The sequence below is a fragment of the Paramisgurnus dabryanus genome, chromosome 14, assembly GCF_030506205.2.
Source record: "Paramisgurnus dabryanus chromosome 14, PD_genome_1.1, whole genome shotgun sequence".
NCBI classification, from domain to species: Eukaryota; Metazoa; Chordata; class Actinopteri; order Cypriniformes; family Cobitidae; genus Paramisgurnus; species Paramisgurnus dabryanus.
Window position 1 is genome coordinate 12,010,749 of NC_133350.1, and position 22,489 is coordinate 12,033,237.

At 36.8% G+C, this 22,489-nt stretch overlaps 1 protein-coding gene across 8 annotated transcripts in view; it reads right to left on the reverse strand.

The window, feature by feature from the left end:
• kcnab2a (potassium voltage-gated channel subfamily A regulatory beta subunit 2a) overlaps positions 1–22,489 on the reverse strand; it is a 96,540-nt gene that overhangs the window by 19,122 nt on the left and 54,929 nt on the right. For 7 of the 8 annotated variants that reach the window (XM_065240781.2, XM_065240784.2, XM_065240778.2 and 4 more), the window contains 3 exons: positions 2,822–2,865; positions 2,530–2,567; positions 2,131–2,210 (listed from right to left, as the gene is read on the reverse strand). In XM_065240781.2, the coding sequence (XP_065096853.1) occupies positions 2,131–2,210; positions 2,530–2,567; positions 2,822–2,865 (162 nt within the window). Of the gene's footprint in view, positions 1–2,130; positions 2,211–2,529; positions 2,568–2,821; positions 2,866–15,121; positions 15,986–22,489 lie in introns of those variants that run through there. The other variant, XM_065240777.1, reaches the window with a different exon arrangement.

Genomic DNA, 22,489 nt, shown 5'->3' on the forward strand with positions numbered 1-22,489 from the left:
CTGCAGGGAACAACGTGAGATATTTGCAGATGCGTTACTGTCACAAATCTCTCAAATTGGAAATGAATATCTGCAAAATTGAGGTTGGTGTGTGTCAGAAGTTAACGTTTTTGTTATTTGTCATAAAATAAATATGATAAATGGTTACAGTGTGACGGATGCTCTAACAAGCCCCAACAAAGACAATTGTCTCTGTATATTAACCCAGGGAATTTTAACACTTAACAGTGTACTACAGGATAACAAATATAGGATATTTTTTTAATCACTATATTTTCTTTTAATTTCATGCAGATATATTGGACATATGGGTCAGCTCAAAGCCCATCTGTGTGGTGGAACTGGTTTGGGTCATACAATATAATTGCATTGATAACCCTACAGATTAAAATACTCCATCTTGCATGCAAAAGACAACAAAGTAAAAATAAATCCCTTTGCAATATCAGAAACATGTGTTTTCACATAGTAGTTTTAAACTCCCACACAGACATTTTACATTTTCTGAAAAATGTGGTGCTTGTGCATTCTGGGTGGTTGCATGGTTAGACTATTGGTTAGAAAGTGTTTCTTATGTGTCTCTATAATAATCCAGTCATGTGCCTTTATGCATTTGGCAGATGTTTTTATCCACAGAAACATTTTTCAGACCATGTATTCTAGGGTTCCACGATTAATAAAAAAAAAGAATTACGATCTTCTTTCTAAAAAACCTAATTCACTTACATGTACAGTATTTCCCTGTATTCAGATGCTGGGAGGGGCTTATAAATGCGCATGCAGACGTGCACATTTTACTTTCACTTTTGAATTACGCAACTGTTTAAATGCAGCACTTGCGTAAGCTGCGTTAAATCGCGTATGAATTTGCGTGCAATGCGAGTGCAACAGCTGGTTTAATTAAGTGCTTGAGTCAATGTGCGCAGGTAATTCTCACAGAACCCGCCAGTCCCAAGCAGAGCAACCGGCTACTTATCCATAAAAGCGCTGCTTGAATGATGGGTTTAATATTTTTCTTGATGAAAAACACAACAACAAAACGATCTCGCTTATATTAAACATCATATATGTATATTATAACAAAAACGAGTAAGCATGCGGCTTCTGTCATCATCTGGTCAGTCAGCTCGCCTCGCAAACTCTGACAGAAATAAATGAAATCTGACACCTGCTACTCTGTGACGTGAAGCGCGTTCAGCTTCGCTGAATTCAGGCAGGAGACACATTCAGTTGTAAGTGTTTGCTCTCTCTAACGAAACTAAATGATTTAATTACACGAAAATATCAAAACGACGGTGAAAGACGGTGTCGCGGTGGGCAAGTGATCTAACCGGTGAGAGGCTGAAGCACCGGTTATCACCGTTTCACCGACTATCGCGGCAAGCCTAAAGATTAGTATGAAAAACATTGGTTCTGGCTAGATCATATACAGCTATTTCCCCAATCGCATGAAGTCTTAAATTTAGGGATAAGATTAGGATGAAAAAAGCCCTCATCCGGCGAGATTTTACATGATTTTGGATGTAGCTGTATCCCTTCTAGCCAAAATCGTTGTTTTAATCCCAATCCAATTCATCCGGCAATTTTCACACAAAAGAGATTTGGGAAAATCCTGGTGGTGGCGATGAGAGTGACGAGGCAAAAATATTTGTTAAAAAAGGTAAAAGGTTTTTAAAGTTTTAAGGTTGGTTTTCCTATTTTTTTTATGTTTAACAGTGTACAGATTTAAGTTACTTCTCTTAGGGGCTTATCATAAGAAAACATTTAGCAAGAATCGTGCGGCCCTAATGCATTTCCTAAAAAATTAATACATTACCCAGGCATCACTAGCACCACGTTAAACCATTTATGCTACAGAGTGTCTCTAGATACTCTAAAGCACAGTTCGCCTTTTATAAGAATTTTTTCTTGCCTGACTTCAACTATTTACTGATAATAGACAGACAATATCACATCTCACCTCAACAATTACAGCACGGGTAACTGTAGAAAAATAATGTTTCTCATAGGAAGCAATATCAAACATGTCAAATATTTATCTAATAGGGTCAAACAAAAAGAGCATATTTCAACACTTGGCAATACTGTATGTGGATGGGGCGACATGTGTGTGCATTTTGGCTCACTCACTTTCCTGCAGCGTAGACCTCGGCCGTGTCGAACAGATTGATCCCGTTCTCGTATGCCAGAGTCATCAGCTGCTCAGCCATCTGTCACAAGATGATGGAAAGAGAGGAGGGGACCGTCATTCAATATTGAATTATTAAAGCCTATACTGTACATTGTTATACTCCACATGTCAAGTCAGCTGTATGCTAAGGTAAATTTCAAATGAATGATAGTTTAAAAAATAATTTTATGCCAAAGAGCATTAAGCTCCATTCTTGGTATAGAAAGGTTTATTTTTCTCTTTAAATATCATATTTTATTTGGTAACGGTAATTGTGAATTTTTTTATTTGGACTGTAAACATCTGCGTAAGAATATGTAAGCCAATACAGGACAGGGCAATGTTTAAATGCATCATACCTCGTCTGGTATCTGTCCTCCAAATGTTACCCATGTTCCTATGAGGAAATCCAGAATCAGTCAAAGTTTAAATGATTATTAGTTTTCCACCAAAAGCACTGTTTAGCAAAGCCTTAAGCTACAGAAGCTACAGATAACACAGATTATCTTTAATGCCCTGCCAAAGAGATCCTAGAAAATCCTATGGATATGATCTCAGCTAGCTGTAAGATCAATCTTCTCTTGAAATAGAAATCACTACAGCACCAACTGCTGTAGCAGATACCATAAGCCTTTATTAAACAGGACTTACCTAATCCAAGACATGAGACTCTCAGGCCAGACTTCCCCAGGTTTCTGAAAAAATAAAAAGGAAATATAGACAGTTTTATTTATAAGGTACTTGGGCAATTTTAAATGATGTGGTTTAAACTTTATTAGTATATTACTGTTATTATATAAGATACTGTATGTGACCCTCTCTGTGAAATCCAGGCTGAAGTCTCATAATCTAATGATGAAATTTGAGTTGATGATGAAGTTTGATTTCCCGTTGATTTTAATCTTTGACATGACCTTACTCGATATAAGTCAATATTAAAAACATCAAGGATATACAGTATTTTTACAGAATGTTATGTACACTCACCTAAAGGATTATTAGGAACACCTGTTCAATTTCTCATTAATGCAATGGTGTAATGGATGTTTTCTTGGCACACTTTAGGCCCCTTAGTGCCAAGTGGGCATCTTTAAATGCCACAGCCTACCTGAGCATTGTTTCTGACCATGTCCATCCCTTTATGACCACCATGTACCCATCCGCTGATGGCTACTTCCAGCAGGATAATGCACCATGTCACAAAGCTCGAATCATTTCAAATTGGTTTCTTGAACATGACAATGAGTTCACTGTACTAAAACGGCCCCCACAGTCACCAGATATCAACCCAATAGAGCATCTTTGGGATGTGGTGGAACGGGAGCTTCATGCCCTGGATGTGCATCCCACAAATCTCCATCAACTGCAAGATGCTATCCTATCAATATAGGCCAACATTTCTAAAGAATGCTTTCAGCACCTTGTTGAATCAATGCCATGTAGAATTAAGGCAGTTCTGAAGGCGAAAGGGGGTCAAACACAGTATTAGTATGGTGTTCCTAATAGTCCTTTAGGTGAGTATACATCATATGAGACAGAGTCCTGCAACGGGTCGCTAAAACGTGTGGATTGTGACATTCCTAAAATTCACGGGCTGGGATGCGGGCATATAATTAACTCCGTGCGGGCAGGTACTGGCGCGAATTAAATATGCAATATGTACGTCTAAATACCATTACACGCACAACATATGACAATTGACCCATCACGTCACCACCACTGCGACAGTGCGCAACTTTTGTTGGAGCGAGCGTTGCAGGAGTTGCATAAAGTTTTGCCGTTGATAGCCGGAAACTGGGAACATCCTCTCTTTGAAAGCATTTTGAGACGAGACTTGTAGGAGCACAGCATGGGTTGTGTAGGTAGGTTGGACTTTTTCTTGTTCTTGTTTCATTAATAGGTCTATTTGTGTATAGTTATCAGGTTCCACAGCCTATTTAGGTGCCAATGGTATGCTCCTTGCATGTTACATTTTTGCATGTGTGATTTATGCGTGTGCGGGTATAGGTGGGGTAATGGACCAAATATTAATGGGTCTGGGCGGGTTCAGATTTAATTTTGATATTATCATGGGTGACGGGTCGGATCTGGTGCTAAACTTTGCGGGATGTGCCAAATATGGACCCTTGCAGCACTCTGATATGAGATGATTTTGTGTGACTTTAGCTGGGTTGACACAGACTAGGTCACAAATATTGTCCAGTATATGTGTATATCTGTGTGGGGGTCTGTACACAAGTGATAACATGGATAAAGAAGTGTGCATCTGGGATTAGGGATGATGTAACAAACTCATTGTGTGTAGGAGTACTAAGCATATATATGTGCGTACGTTTTCATAAAAGTGTGGGTGTCCATGTTGGATTAAAAACATGTGGGTGTCCAGAGGAAGAATGCAATGAAAGAAGACAGTGGGTCATGGGAAGCCATATGTTCAGGGACATCCAAAAAGGAAATCATAAATCTATGAAGTCCTAATTATCAGGGCAGCTATCAAAAATTTTCAACAAGGCTTGTGTGTTTTACAGCAATTTATAACGCTATATGTTATGTGAATTCAGTGCCTTATAGGGACAGATGACTAGCTTGGTGCATTCTGGTTTTCACCCGAGGGGCAACATTCTGATCTCTCTGATGAAGTCAATACGGACGTGTGGCCAAGATGGCTACGGCAGGCAACGCCTACTTTAAGCTTCAAAAACGATCTTTAGAAACCAATGGGTGACGTCACGGACACTACGTCCATCTTTTTTTACAGTCTATGGTTTCACCCAATCCATAAATAGTACCCAGTTTTTTTTAATTAATTACTTTAGTTTGATGCAAATAAAATTTTCTTTTGATGTCTAACAGCCAGTTGAAATATATTAATAATTTACAATAATTTGTAATAAAGTGAAAGCTTTTGTATTATTGAAAGTCTTGTCTAAATCGTGCTTCATCTTCTATCTAGCTCTCCTAACCTCCACATAAAAAAGTTGCTGAGGTGTTCCTTATGAAAAATGTTGATAGTAACACATTTTCTTCCTCTTTTTACCTCCCATCATTCACACCCTGAGTCACACCTTGCTTCAGGTGTTAAAGTCCTACACACTTATGTCTCACAGCGTCAACAAAAAATGTTGTTCCCAAGAATCAGCCATTCAGTATAATACTGGTTGGTCTTAAACTTAGGACATGTTATTTTCACAGGTTGACAAAAAAGATCAGAGATATAAAGAGTGGAAGGATTTTTCCATTTTTGATTTTTATTAAATCAAAAAGATCCTTAACGTGATTAGTAAAGCATGAGATGCTCAGAACTACAGTACTGATAAATGTATAAATGAGGCTGTGCAAGTGTGTGAAATAAACAGCTTTAGATAAATCGTTGTGAAGTGGCTTTGGAGTGAAGGTACAGTACGAGTAAATGAAAAAATAATCACTTGCATTCAACCCTCATGATTGTGCTACTGTTGCTGTTTCTTTCTTGTCTGTGTTGAATATTTCACGAGCTGGAGCTAAATACTGCATGATGGATTGTGGCCCAGGCTCAAGCAGAACTGGACCCAGGTGCAATGATGGAGATTGGGTTAGCCAGGAGTCACCAGAGAGCGAGCCAGAGGGCAATAAAGTCATTTGTGTCCTTTAGCCAGGTTAATGTCACGCAGAAAAACACGAGTAGTCGAGTTTGTTTACGAAGCAGGATTTCACTTTGTAATGGAATAGTTACTGTAGGAGAGCAAAGTGGTTTCAGCCTCTCTGAGTTCACATGAATTTGCTTTTGTGGGGATTCTGATCTACTGCACTGAGATTTTCATTCAAAACACAATGACTGACACATTATTAAAGAAATAGTTTAAATTTTCCACAAAGTTAAACAATTATAGGCAAGGCAAGGCAAGTTTATTTGTATAGCACATTTAATAGACAGATATTATTTAAAGTGCTTTACATAAAAAAAGTCACTATCGCCCACCTTCTCTGGTTCTGTTCCTCATCTTTGGAATAATCTACCGGTTGCGACAAGATCTGCTGACTCTGTAGCAGTCTTTAAGAATCGACTAAAAACCCATCTCTTCCGGCAACACCTCACTTGCTAATATGTATATATATATATATATATATATATATATATATATATATATATATATATATATATATATATATATATATATATATATATATATATATATATTTATTTATTTATTTATTTATCCTTATCTATACATTCTCTGTCTAAAAAAAAACTAACCCGCATTAGATTTGATGATACTAGTTTTAGTGCACTTATGTATTGCTGTTCTTGTGTTGCTCTAATTGCTTTTATTTGTAAGTCGCTTTGGACAAAAGCATCTGCTAAATGACTAAATGTAAAATGTAAATATCAAAATAAAATCATAATTACCTTACCTAGGGGTGGGCGATATGACCAAAATCACGATAGGATTCATTTTATATCATGATAACGATATGTTTCACGGTGGAGTTTTTAATCTTTTAATAAGGTTTTTATGTTATTCAAATATTTAATGCCATATAATTTTCATAATTCTAACAAAAACAATTAAACAAGCAAAAAAAAAAACAACAACAAAAAAAAAAAACAGACAAAACTCAAGCTTTCTGAAGATAAACACTCAATGATGAAAGAATGTATATACATATATACTAGGGCTGGGTATCGATTCAGATTTTCCAAATCGATTCGATTTCGATTCTCGATTCAATTTTCGATTCCGGTTCTCGGGGCAGTTTTTATACTCGATTCTCGATTCAACTCAATAAATGTAGATTAAATACAAATACTATACTAATAAAAAGAACAGTGAACAGCAGGTTTCAAGTGGGTAATTAATTATTAAAATCGATGAAGCACCTGAAACCACCATTTTAAGCACTGAATTAATGAATGATAGGCTTGCCTCTCGCTCCTTGGTAACCTCGCGCAAAGCAAAAAATAGGGTGACATCTAGTGAAGAAGACTAGTAATTCAATTAACGTTAATCTTTCGTTCAATGTTTGCAGAAAAAAATATGAAAGAAAAAAATCGATTCTGCTCTTTGAGAATCGATTCTGAATCGACCACATTTTAAAAAACGATTAATCGAAAAATCGATTTTTTTGCTCAGCCCTAATATATACATATACATATATACATATACATACATATATACATATATATATAGTCAAGAGCAGTGGGAGATTTCCTTCGTCAGATCCGGGCTCATATTGATAGTAAAGACGATATTATCTCCGCACTATTGCTTTGGGAGCTGACCTTCCAAACATGGTAAAGAGCATCACATTTCCATTTACGAATACCCTTGAGGTATTTGGCAAATCACAATGCTCTGGACAGCTGGCCAATCAGATCACACCACACTTTCCCAAAATGATGAGCTTTGTACAAATCAACATGTTTCAGAAAGGCAGGGCATAGCATGTGTTTTTTGAACCACAAACCATGCAAACACATTGCATTACACCAAATACACAAAATACAGTACTTTTTAGCAAAGAAATACTGGCCCTTTAAAATGACTTGATCCGAGTTGATTAAATGAAGAAATTTAAGGCAGTAAAGAACTTTATACAGTGAACCAAAAGTCCACCTTTCCTACCTATAACTTCTTGTCCTAGTTATAATCACAACTGTACATTATGTTAGCTCATTGACAAAATGTTCAATTATTCTTCATTTTAGAGGCCGCAGAATAACATTGTGTTCCACAAAAGAGACTATCGTATAACATTTAGATTTTGGGGTGAACTATTCCTTTAAGGCAAATGCACTGCACATGACCAAGCAGTAGCCAACTGTCTCCGACATGATATGGAGAATGGGAGCATCAGGCTACTGTAATATGTTGAATTATATCTACAGTATGTGATTCTTCATGCAGGCACACAAATAAAACTCACGCAACTCTCTGATGGCTTCTTAGTGCAGATTTGTTCTCTGAAATGTGTGTTTATGTAAGAGCAATTCAGAGTGTGAGTCTGCCACCTACACCCTGTTCTAAAAGCAGAAGCTCTACCTGAGAAGGCCTTCTGCTCCAGTCAGAGAAGTTCCATCTCAAACCCACATCCTTCTCTTTTCTCCACCAACACCAACCCATTACCAACCTCCACACATAAAATCTCAGTATAAGAGCTCACGTTACCAACCTCAGGGCCTGTAGATATAAAGCCAAAACTTGCAAACTAGATCACACAATTTAAATATAGTGCAAGAGGTCAAATGAAATGAACAGACAAAGGCAATTGATTTCCTGCAGGAAAGACCAATAATTTTATGTGCATTTTATTTTATTTAGAGTTTTAAGGTTTCATAATGAAAAAAAGGATACAAAAAAAGGGAAAAAACCTGGGCTGCCTCATTCAGTAGACATGTATACAAAATACATACAACAAATGTAAATAGATAAGAACAATGTTCATCATTTTGTAAGTCTGAGATACATATCAAGAAAAATCTGATATCTGCCGTGTTATTATCCAAACCACAACAAACGCCAGTTCTCCTTCTCTGCAGAATGCAATAAATCCGATTAACAAAACACTGCGCACCATTCCACACACTGTAAACAATAATGGCGGCACTTTGAATACACACAGACTCCTAGTTTTCCTCATCTACTTTGTACTTTGTAATCAACAAACAAACAAAAACAAAATAATACTTTGATGGCATTGATAAACCTGTGGTGGTTTTCTGGGTCGGGGAAGAAACGTAAGCCATCAAAATCGAATAATTTACGTGAGAGGCACTCGAGCAAAGAAAAAATGCCGGCTGTTGCTTGTTCTCACACGACAGCATCAAGCGTCTGTCATGCTAAGACATTGAGCCCAGGGGATCTTATGAAAAACTTTATTATTTTACGTGAAGTCAACAAAAATCGAGCAGGACCAAAACATTTTACAGCTGTTCGCGGTCAAAAAAATTCAGCGACGACGTTTCAAGGATGACAGCAGGAATGACTGTGTTTTTAATGTTTCTTTTTTTAATCAGCGTATACCACTAGTTAACTAAATGAATATAACATGGCAGAGATGAATGCACATTATAAATTGATTCAATAGATTTATAGAATAAAAAAAAAAACGTAACCAATTTTTATAATTAATCTTTGTAAATCAATTGATGGATTTGAATTTTTAATGTTATTATAACCTAAAGATGCTATGTGAATGTTTGTAACAGAAAATAGTGGTTTTCATCTTGCCACTTGTATAGAAAACACATTTTTACCAAAATTAATCCACATGGATTAATTGCGTTTTGGAACCAAACTTTTCAAATATTAGCTCAGCAAAATGCAGTTGTTTCATTTGAATAATATAACACATCTCGCTTAACCATTTGAATGCAAAAAAGTTTGAAAAGATTTCCAATTAAGGAGTATTACTTTTTTGGCTCCACGCTCGTCATTACAGTTCTTGTTGAGTATAAGGATGGGTATCTATTACATTAGAATAACCTATGCCCTATGCAATTCAGGGGCCCTATATGATGACAAAGATACAAAAAAGATCGGTTCATGAGATCGGCAAATTTAGCGAGTACCAATCGAGTCAATTAATGTCGTATCAGCCAATACCGATCTGAAGCCAATCGTTCGGAGCATCCCTAAAAAATTATGTGGAACAAATTGTAATTTGCACGACTTTCTGATTAAAATAAATGAAGAAAAAAAACATAGTACATTTGTCACACATTTGTCGTATTTCTTATTGCACTGAAATCGTAATGAACCATGACTCCCTGAACCAAGGTACAAAAAAAAAGAGGGAAAAAAATCTTTGCAACATAGATATGCACCATGCAAAAATTGCACCGTTGATTACCATGATCATAACACGATTGTACATTTAAAATTAAATTACTTTCTGTAGCTGAACTATTGACTTATTGCAATCTAAATGTGTTTTCATTAGAATTTATTTTTTGGGTGTGCTGGATATTAAATAATTCAGATTTCTCTCTCTGAATGGCAGTAAACTACTAAAGAAATTACTAAACAAATTGATGCGATCAACACAACACAAATTAATAGGGAAATGAATAAACGCGTCTATTTCTGGCAGAGCCCAGCCAGAATGAATAAATCTATTTCCAGAACACAATGCAATGACATTCTGCTGCCAGTGAATAAGATGTTTTTAAACAGCAAACATACGAGACTTAATTAAAAGCTATCAGCAGCGCACAGATGAGAGAACATACAGACATCAATCGTCATTTGTTATCAGTGTGAGTGTTTACACAGGCACACATACACGTACACTGTAAATAGAAATGCGCACGTGAGATGATGTGTTTATTGCGTTATGTTGTTTCTCTTTGTAAAAGGTTATTTTTGTTTTTTAAGAAACATTTATAAAGTATTATTTTATGTGGTAGTGAATCTGAAGGTAGTATCAGTTCTGGCGAGATCAGAAGTGCAATAAAATCTCTCAACACGCCTACTCTAACGCCTTGCATTTTTAACACATACTGTGTCATCTTTCTCTATACTTACAGACGCATTCATCTCAGAACTTCAAATGTTGTAATTTTCATGCATACTATTTAAGTGAACTGGACGAATGTCAAATATATAAATAAAACGCATTTTTACATATTTGTACAATGGAGACCGAATGCCATTAATTTGCTGCACAGGTAAGTGCAATACTAATGTTTCAGTGCTTCCCACACATTGACTTTATTTGAGCTGGCTGCCCAAGTATATATTTGGCATCACATTTTGTCATTTTTTATCCACCCGCAATAATGACACTATTGATTAACTAGTAAATAACTAGCGCTTCCTTGTCCCCTCTCTTTAACGACAAGTTACCCTCAAACTCAAAGACTTAATGTGGGGACACATTTCAAGTGAGAGCAAGGTTACATCGTGTTACATTTTAAGATACATTGTTACAGTTCCCTTTCGAGGGAACTCGCGCTGCGTCACTGTGGCGACACTTTGGGGACGGCTCCAGCGGTAAGTGCGTCTAAATGTGTATATCAAATTCAACCAATGGTGAGGCTTAACGACAAAGACAGGGTGACGCGGGAGCCAGGAAGTATATCGCTATCTGAAATATTGCCAAAGACAACGTTACAGGGAGGCAGGAAGTACGGCAAGGGAGACGCAGTGTCTCTTTCCCTTCTCAGGGAACAACAGTTACACACGTAACCCAAGACGTTTTCATGTGTCAAACGCAACTATGCAAAAAAGCATTTTGGTATGAATCAACATTCGCATACAGAAGATATAAGCATTTAAAGCTAACAGTTTAACGTGGGTGCTTAAAAGGCAAGAAATGTTTTGATATAATCCTACACTACACAGGGAATAATATGGATTTTTTTCCAGAAAACTTTCACAAACTTCCCAGGGCCTTGAATTATTTCCGTCAGATTCACAAACTTTCAAGGATTGAAAGTGCGATGAAGTGCTTTGACAAACAGTGCCAACTTTGTACATGCCAAAAAAAGGTAAAAATGGTTTGGGGAGGTAGTTTGTACATTATAATGTGAAATCAATATAAATGTTCAATAAATCAAAGTATTGTGTTAGGTCACACATTATTGGTTGTTTGTCTTATGTGCAGTAGTAGAGGATTTCTCGTTGAATTTAATGACTGCCTTTTCCGATCTGTGGGAAGCACTTTGTTTACAGGCAAACTTCAAATTACCCTGGTTCTTGAAAACTTGTTAGCCAAAAACAAGGTAAATCAAGTTCAATCAAGGTAAATCTTTAAAATCAATACACAACCTGCACATAATCCAATTAACATCAAATCAATTTTTATTCATTATGCTATAAATCTGGCATTTTCACAAACATAATATCTTACAGAGTGTATTACAATGATGAATCAAGTGGGACACCATACGTCCGTGTAACTGCCTGAAATTCTGTTTTTAGGAGAACAGCAATAATTTATCTTCTACGATAGCTACATTATTTGTATGAAATAAATTAAAGCTAGACAATGTGTACAAAGAATAAGTCAAGAAAAAGAAAAAAATACATTTATATGACAGCCGGATCTCTAGAGATGGATACAATAAATGTGACAGTGCTGTAAGGTGGTGTCTGTGTTAAATCGGTCTATCGCTTTCTATTAGGCACACAGTTTAACTGCTGCTGCTGCCTTTCTTGTCAAAGGTTTTGTATAATATATTATACATTATGTGCATTGCTGCATGTTCCCACTGAGTGAAAGTGAGCGAGGGACTTTATTCTGCAAATAAACATGTTTAGAAGAAAGTGTGAAAGGATTTAAGAATGATAACGATCTAGATTAATTCAATAACCCCCCTCATGCCACACCTCCATTGTGAGGCTTTCCACCTAAATCATTAATTCAATTCTCACCGGAGCCATTTAATCTGTCCACACAGCTAAACTGAAGAGTCTCACAGAGAGCTGAAAAGATAAGGCAGTGATGTCAAGCTGGCTTAATCTATGATATGGCAGCATTCCCAATTTTAGACTTGCCGATACAATGCCTTCGACCGTCCGTGGAGAGAGACCCAAGTAATACCGCAGGAGCTGGACTGGAGGAAGATGACAGCTAATTGAAAGCCCTCCTCCATCATCATCATCTCTTTACAATAGCCTTGTCTGCTTCCATTCAGTCGGGCCGAATGAGATTTTGATTGGAACTGACTAAAGAAAATTACACTAGGTGAGACAAAGCTGATAGTATGAATCCTTGAAAAAAAAACAGGTCTAGAGGTTTTTAATCCGTTGGAGAGTCATACTGAAACATCCTAACAATGTGCCATCAACTTTCTTCACCTTTCTTGCACTTTCTGTAGCTGGAAGCTACTTTTTAAAAAATTTTGGAGTAGCAAATTGAAAGTGGTCGTGGATGTAAATTATTATTCAGCGAACTGTTGAAATTCTGCTAGCAACTGCTCTAGGGTCTTAACATTGCAAATCACTGAAACTCACACTGACACGAGTGCAGTAAATCCAGGGTTGTTTCTTCTTCTGGGTGAACAGCGTCTGCTCTCAAACATTCACACAAAGAAACACTCAAAAGTACGGCCCATGGCTCCTATACACATAAATATGGACTCTTCCTATCAAAGTAAAACACATTCATGGTGTCACAGGGGTTTGCATCCTCTGGCAGAGCCGCTGTGAGCATCATTAGTAAAGATTGCCTGTAAGCAATGTTCTAGTTTGTCCACACAGACACACATCTCCTGGAAGAAATTGAGATGGTGAGCTTCTTGGAGCCAGAAGGACCTTTAAAAATTGGCACAGGGGTCAGATCCCTCCTAAAACTAGTGTTCACCTCACAGAATTTTGAGCAGTTTTAGTTAAAAAAGTTAATATTTATGAATAGTTCATACAAACTTAATGTCATTATTCACTCATCATCATCATCATCGTGTTACCTTTTAAGATACATTGTTACAGTCCCCTTTTGAGGGAACTCGCGCTGCGTCACTGCAGTGATACTTTGGGGACGCTTCCAGGGGAAAGTGCGTCTGAATGTGTATATCAAATTCAACCAATGCTGAGGCTTAACGACAAAAACATGGTGACACAGGATCCAGGAAGTATATCGCTATCTGAAATATTGCCAAAGACGGCGTTACAGGGACGCAAAAAGTATGGCAAGGGAGACGCAGCGTCTCGTTCCCTTCTCAGGGAGCAATAGTTACATACGTTACCAGAGACGTGTTCATGTGTCAAACACAACTATTCAAAAAAGCATTTTGATATGAATCAACATTCGCATACAGAAGGATTTAAAGCAAACAGTTTAGCACGTGTGCTTAAAAAGTCTAGAAATGTTATGATATTATCCTACACTATACAGGAAATAATATGATTTTTTTTCCAGAAAACATCTTGCATGAAATAGATTCAATCACTTGACCTGTATCTAGTCCATCTTTTTTAACACAACACAGACCTTTTTAATAAAAGACTGAATATTCAATCTTCCACCATTTCTTACACAATTTTTTTCTTAAGTTGACATGAAGGCAAGTAACTATGCATAAATTAATGAATTAAAATAACTTGCTAGTCTAGCTAAGCTATTTTATTCCTTTAGAAAGCGTGACGCAAATTGGAGCCTCTGATCATGACAATCCTGACTAATATCAAATGGGAGAAAAGATCACATGCATCCATTAAGAGCCGTTTTTAGGATATTTCTGCAAATGAACATGACAGCTAAAAATAATCCGCTAGTGGTTACAATCACTCATTATGCAAATTAACAATTATTTGCAGGTTTGATGCTAATGAATGCTGAAATTATGAAATGTTATTTTATTTTGCTTCACATTTAACAGCATATAAAAAATTATCTTAGTAAGATAATACTCGTATAATGTACAGTACTGTGGTAAATGTAAGTAAAAGTCAATGCATCTTAGACATTTATGTCAGCACTTTATTAACAATACATTTGTAAAATCTATAAGCAAATTTTATAAAAGAGGATGCAAAGAAAGTTTGCTCAAGTTTGTATTATTGAGTTGAGTGTTTCAGCTCTGGGGTTTTCATGCAAAGGAATATAGATTGACAGAGGCACAATCGAGTTACAATGATTAAGAAAAACACTAGCCATTATTCTCAGACAGTTAAAGCTCCATTCGCAGAACAAATTGAAGAGTAATAGTTAAATTGATGGGGATAATTGCATTTTATGCAATGAAGCTACATTAAAGAAATGGAAAAAATATATACAGGCACAAGGAGATGTCAGTTATTACCTTATTGATCTTGACAGGACCATTCAACATTACCTTACTATTATGTTGAGATGTCACTACTTACTTTTCTATTCTATGCAAACTATTTCAAAGTTAAATCTAATTTATTATATTTAACATCATTCTGGTGAATACAATGCACATGATTTGCTACAAAACTATATTTATTTCCAAACAATTCTTGCACTATTTAACACACTCCCCAGACAATGCACATATTTTCCTACCTATATTTCATGCCAGTTCTCATGCTCTGGTCACTTGACGAGGGTACGCTCTGGACAGACAGCTGACCAAGACTCCGGGCCACCATGGCCACCGCTTTGAACTTGCTCCGGGTACCTGTGTTCGGACTGTTGGCGTTTTGTCGATTGAGCCGGTCATCCGTGCTACGGCTCATGGACCGATGGTCCGTGCACACAAATGACACCTGCATGCTAACCGTAGGAGCTCAGAGTTGTCTGAAGAGTACAGTCCCCAAAATGTAATAATCTGTAAAAGGCAGATCTTCTCAATAAAAGTTTTTCAGCCCTACTGAATTTGACTCCTGTCTGGTTCAGTCGGAGAGCTTGGTACGAGGTGGAGACTGATCCACTGCAGCCTTACTCGCACAACTAGATTGATAAAGCTGTCTGCAGAGCGACCCATAAATCCCATATCACTGCCCTCTCAACCGGTACATGAAGTTCACAGTTCGATTATCCTGTAGCCTTCAGCTCAGGATGCCCAGCTCGGCTTCCATGCCATACACAGTCTCACAAAGTGGTTCTGCTAGATTTTCGTAATTCAAAAGACCGAAATGTCCACAGAAAGGCAAGTCCTAATTTCTTCTTTGCAATCGAATCCTTTTTTCAACCCTGATCGCAGGTACGCCTTTTACACAACATATCCGAACACACCAGCTGATTTTACATTTTCTTTGTAATCTCAGCTTAGAGCATCAGATCTGATGCTTGACAGTGTCAGCACACGATCCCTAATGTATCCACAGACCTAAAAAATAAGAAAACTGATCATTTCTTTTTATGTCTCCCCTTGGTGAGCACAGTATCTGTCAGCGAGTGAGATGCCGTTTACTCCCGCTGCTTCTCCTTAGCAGAGATTAAACTTACAAGTGCAACCACAGCGCAAGACACAAAGAGGCAGAGCGTGAGTGAGGGTGGGAGGGGCAAATAGAGAGCTGGGATAGAGAGCGTACAAATTGACAGAGAGAGAGAGAGAGAGAGAGAGAAGAGAGAGAGAGAGAGAGAGAGAGAGAGAGAGAGAGAGAGGGAGGGAGAGAAAGAGCTCAATCCTAATAATTTATTTACATCATTTGATTTTCATAAAATTGCTTTTTTATTTGTGGTGTGTCCTGTCACAATTACTACTGCTTATATTTGATTTGACAAACTCTTAACCTTAAAAATAAGAGTTTCCCGAGTCCTAAGGCCTTGAATATCAAAAGATCTTTCGACTTTGGTCATTTAGCATCTACCCAGCAACCACACAGAACATCCTAGCAACCACACAGCTGAATAATACAACCATTTCAAACATCTAAGCAGCAATCACATAGCAACACCATGACAACCATTCAAGACCCCCTAGCCACAGTAAATAATACAACCCAGTACACTAAACTTTTTGCACTGGTTGCACTGGTGCGCCTAACATTTTTTTTAGGTGCACCACCACCAAAGTTAGGTGCACCCAATTTTTTGACTGAATTGCGTTTAACACTGCAGTTACAAGCGCCCATGGTGGTTACATGTACAGAATATAAATTAACATGCATTTTATAATTTTCATTCTGTGATTCTTTTTTCCCTTATAGCCCTATTGCTTTATGTTTGTTCTAAAATCTATTTAGTAAAAATACGTTTATTACATTGCTTTGTTCCCATCTTTCATTGTAGTTTTGATGTTGTGTGCAGGATTTGTCATTGCTGGAAACACAAAATAATATATATAACAACTGTAAGTAAAAACATAACTCCCCAGTCATACGAGACGCATAGTTAATAGTAAAGGAAACATGAAATGAAAATGTGAAATCTGTATATTTAATGCCAGGTAAGACAATGCAGTGATTATGAGATGGTGTTATTTCTTAGGTTAAATTCTGGTTATAGAGTACAAGAGCACACAAAGAATTTATTTAACTTATTTGGCAACAGCGGATTCAGTATAAATGAGATATTAGTCAATATAGTGGTAATAGGTAAAGGTATTTCAGTTTTTCATGCATTTAAGCTTCCTTCTCTTGCGCAAACTTGCTCTGTTTTGCGCACACACATTTTGGCTCTCTCACATGTGCGCATAGACTCCGACTCTGTCGTGCATTTTGGCTCTCTCTCTTTCGTGCATTTTGGCTCTGTATTATACCAAATACACAAAATAATGTATTTTTTACCAATGAAATAGGTGCCATTTAAAGCAGGCACATAGCATTACACTTACAGCAACTCAAAATACAGAAAACAAGCATGAGTTTTACATGCAAGATGTTTAGAATATTTTCAAATCCTTGAAATGCATTTATTATGTAGTTTGTGTTATGCTACTTAAATGCTCCTGGGTATTTTCCTGCATAGAGAATTTGGAGGAGGCTGCCGCCACCCAATTTCGTGCCGCCTTTGTATCTCGATGTGTGTCTTTGCCATGTGTCTTTATGGAAAAAAATTGTTGCACTTTTTGAAATGTCATTGGTAAGTGCGGTTGCATCATTAAGCCACTGTGGTGGACTTGAAAGCGAATTAATCTTTAAAACCGATTCATTTTAATGAACAATTAAAACAATTCAGTCACAAAGTGAATCAATCAGAGCTCAGTGAATCAAATGGAGATCAGTGAGTGAACCGCACAATAGAGGCATTTAATAAGACTAATTAGTAAGACTAAAGCAGATAATGTTGACAAGTTACAAGTTACTGTTTAGTTTATCATCTACAAAATCATTTAGTTTTGACTGGCATGAGGTGATGCATTGATTTAAAAGCAATAATAGAAGTCATAGCTGCTAGTTTAATTCAATATGACTAAAATAGATTTAAAAAGAGAGGTAATATTATTTCAGATAAAGGCATCATATGATTTTTTTTTTTTTTTTTTTACCTTTATTTAACCAGGTGAATCGGTTGAGAACAAGTTCTCATTTGCAACCGCGACCTGATTATGTAAGGAATAATTGATGACGGGCCGTTGAATTATTCAAAAATAATGCACACCTAAGGTGATAATGCGGCATGGGAAGCACTGCATTATTTTTTAATTTAAAGGACCGGAGTCAATTATTCTGCTTACACCACAAACATTGCTAAGACATTGCTCTGGAGGTTTTTTTTTAAGAAATTTGACAGGTCAGGCAGGTGTACATAATGTATACCTGTGGAACTCAGCCAATCAGAATAAAGCATTCATCAGCCCTATTGTATAATAAATATTATTAAATGATTAGATCAAGCAAAGGATTAGGATCTGAACAGAACTGTTAATTATGTTAAGCAATGAAGGCAGTAAAATAGTTTTCTTTGCCACAGTGGAAAAAAGGATGACTGCATGAGTGACAGATGATGTCAATGCATTCAGATATAACCAAATGCTTTAGAATGTATTGTACATGAAAAGCTTATATTTCATTCAGCTGCCATGTTGTATTTAATTAATTTGATATTTTATAAATAATTTTTTGTTTTAATTAAATTATTAAAACACAAAAAATATGTCGCTTGTAAAGTGTGGTGTTGAGCCAGTATACACATGCATGTGTGCATCATGATAGCACCACCTCATTTTGAGCCAGGAAAAACCCTGGCATCTAAATAAAAATCAATATAAAATTTAACTGAAACATAGTAAGACAAAGTCACAGTAGATTGAGAGAGAGAACATAAAGTGTATTTGTACAACTCGCAGCCATTGCCACTGTAGCAGCTTGCGTACTATTAAGCATCCACATTGACTGCAAGCTATTGACTATTAACACGAGAATAAAAAAGCATGCTGGTGCAAGAACAACAAACACAATTCAGCCCAGCTCACGGCAGGATCCTTCATACGAGCATGCAGCGAAGGCATGTGTAAAATATTCATTATGCAATTTGATCCCTCTGAATGTGTATCAAGGCCAGGGGAGGCTGAGGCGCAGTACAGCAAAACTGCTTAATCGGTATAGTCACCCACATTGCCTTTCTGTCTGCCCCTAACCAAGGGAATACGTTACACCAACTATTACCTCAAATTGCTGACAGTTCCCTTTGTAACGTGGTGCAGGTTTTACACATCACGTAACTTTTAAAATGTGGCATAATTGTCCAATTATGTCAGCATCAGCATAGTTTCTAATGTGGTAGGTGACAGAAAGTCCAGATCAGCAACCAATTAGGTGGGCCAGGGAGATCAATGCAGACAGGAACTACATGGAAAACCTGGACTTGAAAATAATGTTTGCATATCTATAAAAATTTTGTCTGCACAGGATTGGATAGATAGCATACAATAAATAATGAAGCATCACATTAAAAAGGGCTGGGTAGTGTCAACCTGATACAATCATATTATCAAATATACATAACATAAGATTTCAATGGGTATGTTTTAGAAAACAAATTTACTGTAAAAAACTTAAAGAAAATGTATACTTTAAGATATCACCAAGCCATCAAAATAATAACAGATCCACATACTATGGTTAAAAGCATCTTTGCGGTAACATTTCCACATCAAACATTTTTCCTGGACTACAGAGAAAGCAGTTTCCAATAATGCCGTGTACCATCATGATACAAAACACACAGTGACACGTCACAGTTCAATACATCGTCATGCATCACAAAATCATAATTGGATAACGACTGAAACTGCACGAGAGCGACCCAGACAATGTGTGGGTTCAGTTTCAATTACTAATATTTCACAGATGTGTCTCAGACTGCAATGACAAACACTGTTCATTTATTTCTTATTATTGAACTGTAAGACATTAAACAGAAGCACAAAAAATGTTTTGCGATATGCACCTGTCACAAACACAAAAACAAACAAAACTGGTTTGTACGTATAGGTCTCTTGTTCATCAATGTCTTATTTGAACATCAGTTAAGCAGGGCTGGGTTGGATCAGTGGGAGGCTCAGATGTCACACTTGTTCAACCTCAGCCGCCAGTTCTGTCACCCGTGTGTAACCCTGGACGATGCAGAACTCGTGAAGCGGAGCAAGAGGCTTTGTCTATGTCAGCCTCTTTTATGATCAAATAGTAGGGACAAAACTTTATGTGTGTGTGCTCATTGCCGGAAATACATTAGGGTTGGACGATATGGTGAAAATTACTATCGCCAATATACTTCAAAATTTCAATCGATACAGTAAAAAATCCGATAAGTGTATAAATGTTAAAAAGCCTTGGTATAAACTGCAAAGACATGCCCATAACAAATGTCTGTACCCACAAACTTTTGAACAAATAAATTTGCAGAGACTATGAAACATCCTATAAAACTTATATTTAAAAAAAAAATGGTATAAATAAATTGATGTTCACTTCGATTATTATTTTTTTTAATTATTAGCGATTATTTTTTTATTTTATCGATTAATCTAACAATTCATTTTATTTGTCCGATTCGTCTTTGATTATCTCCCCATTAATTAACTAATAGCAATTTATACATGTTGATTTACATATCTGAATGAAAACTGAATTTCTTAACATTGCAATATACGTTTATTGCTCTTAAAATTTCTAAATAAAAAAAGACTATCCACAAGTTTCGTCAAAAGTGGGCGCCTCTTCCGGTTCGAAGTAAACTAGCGGGACGCATAGCGGGACGTGACACTCATTCATTTATCAGTTGACAGTCTAAATATATAGCGATCCAAACTTGCTCGTGCTGCTCATGCATCCGGTGTGCATGGTTGTTAACATGGGGGCTGAAAAAAACCATGCACTGCTTATGCACTGCTCACACTTGAAACCGGAGCCACTCATGATGCTACTACTCTACGGCACCGCCTATTTTAGGTCTGACGAATCAATGAGCATTTTTGTGTCTACGTATTTTTTTCGTCAACATGTTGTCCCAGCCCTAATGTTCACCTTTAATTTATTTAGCCTTCATACAAAATTACATGTAAACTCACTGTCAAATAAAGTAAACAAAAGACTTTAAGGCTCACCTTTAATATAAGTAAGGTGCACCCAAACAGCAGTCAGTGATAAATTATGTAATGCGGGGGTTGTAAACTAAAGGATTTATTCAGTCACAGTACTGACTTTCTTAGTTCCATAGTTTTGATCAATTTGCTATTACAGTAATATGTGGAAAAATTGTGAAAGTGAAACTTTTGAATGGTAGTACACTATTTCATTTACATAAGATAGTTCAACAGAAAATTTTATATTAAAGCTCTATTTGTAATTGCAAAGCATAATCATACATAATGATTTTTTGATTTATGATCAACATCTAAGCACATCAGGGTTCGACAATAAGGCTTGCCCAATTGCCCGGTGTCAGAATTGTCACTTGTCCAATCAGGCACCATCAAGTTTATCATTTGCAAATTTTAAGTCTTGCTAATTTAAATATTTGCGAAGACGATGCGAAAAAGATTTCAATGCGCTACTCGCATTCTCGCAATGTTCTTGTATTTTGTTGCTGACCGTTTATTTGTCTTTAAAAAAAATTGAAATGTACATGAGTTAGCCTAGAATTTTTTTATGTTATAATCTTAAGGTTACATGGTCAGGAACAATATAAACAATTATCAGGCCTATTTTATTTTAGTGCTTTTTGTGGTGGGGCCAAGTAAAATAATGAATCACTGGCCCGACATGGGCAGTAGAAAATCCTTAGCACAGAGTCCTGCACACACATGCAAACTGTGTTGAAAGCAGACACCTTGATCCGACATGCTTCATAGCACCAGGAGCCTAACACAATACAAGTAACATATCAGGCCGAACAAGACCAGGGGCTTTCTTTACATGTATTGTGTATCTGTACATACAGTACCACAGTAAAACCCACACCACTGTCACACAACCCTCCACAGATGAGCAGAGCCATCTGGGAAGCGATTCGCTTTAGATACTTGTATTTTAACCTGTGTGTGGTTTCTAGTTGCCAAGTAACAAACGATTCATAACCACCATGCTTCAGTTAGCACATCGATTCATAAGGCTGTTTGATATTGGTTCATGATTCGGTAAAATATGAAAAGGGAGATCAATGAGACAGACATCCAGGACTGCAGTCCCCATTACCATAAACCAGAGAGTTTCATCAATACAAAACACAATCCATGTATTGTGTCAGTTTGCCAATTTAAAAACCTCTAAGTCTCCCTCCCACACTGACTGGTCACAGTCCTTGAAAATTTTTAGAAGGCGGATGTGTAATCTCTATGGCAACTGAAGTTTTATCTACACAATGTCCAAGGAAGACTTTCTGGACCAGACCTTCTAGAACAAACCCTGAACAAAGACCTTCATCTATTAGGGCTGGGCCAGAATTCTCGATTATTCGAATATTTGTTGGGTGGGTTGGCATTCGATTTTAAATGTTGAGATTCAAATATATTTTTTTCAACATTAGTCGCATTAATGCAGAGAC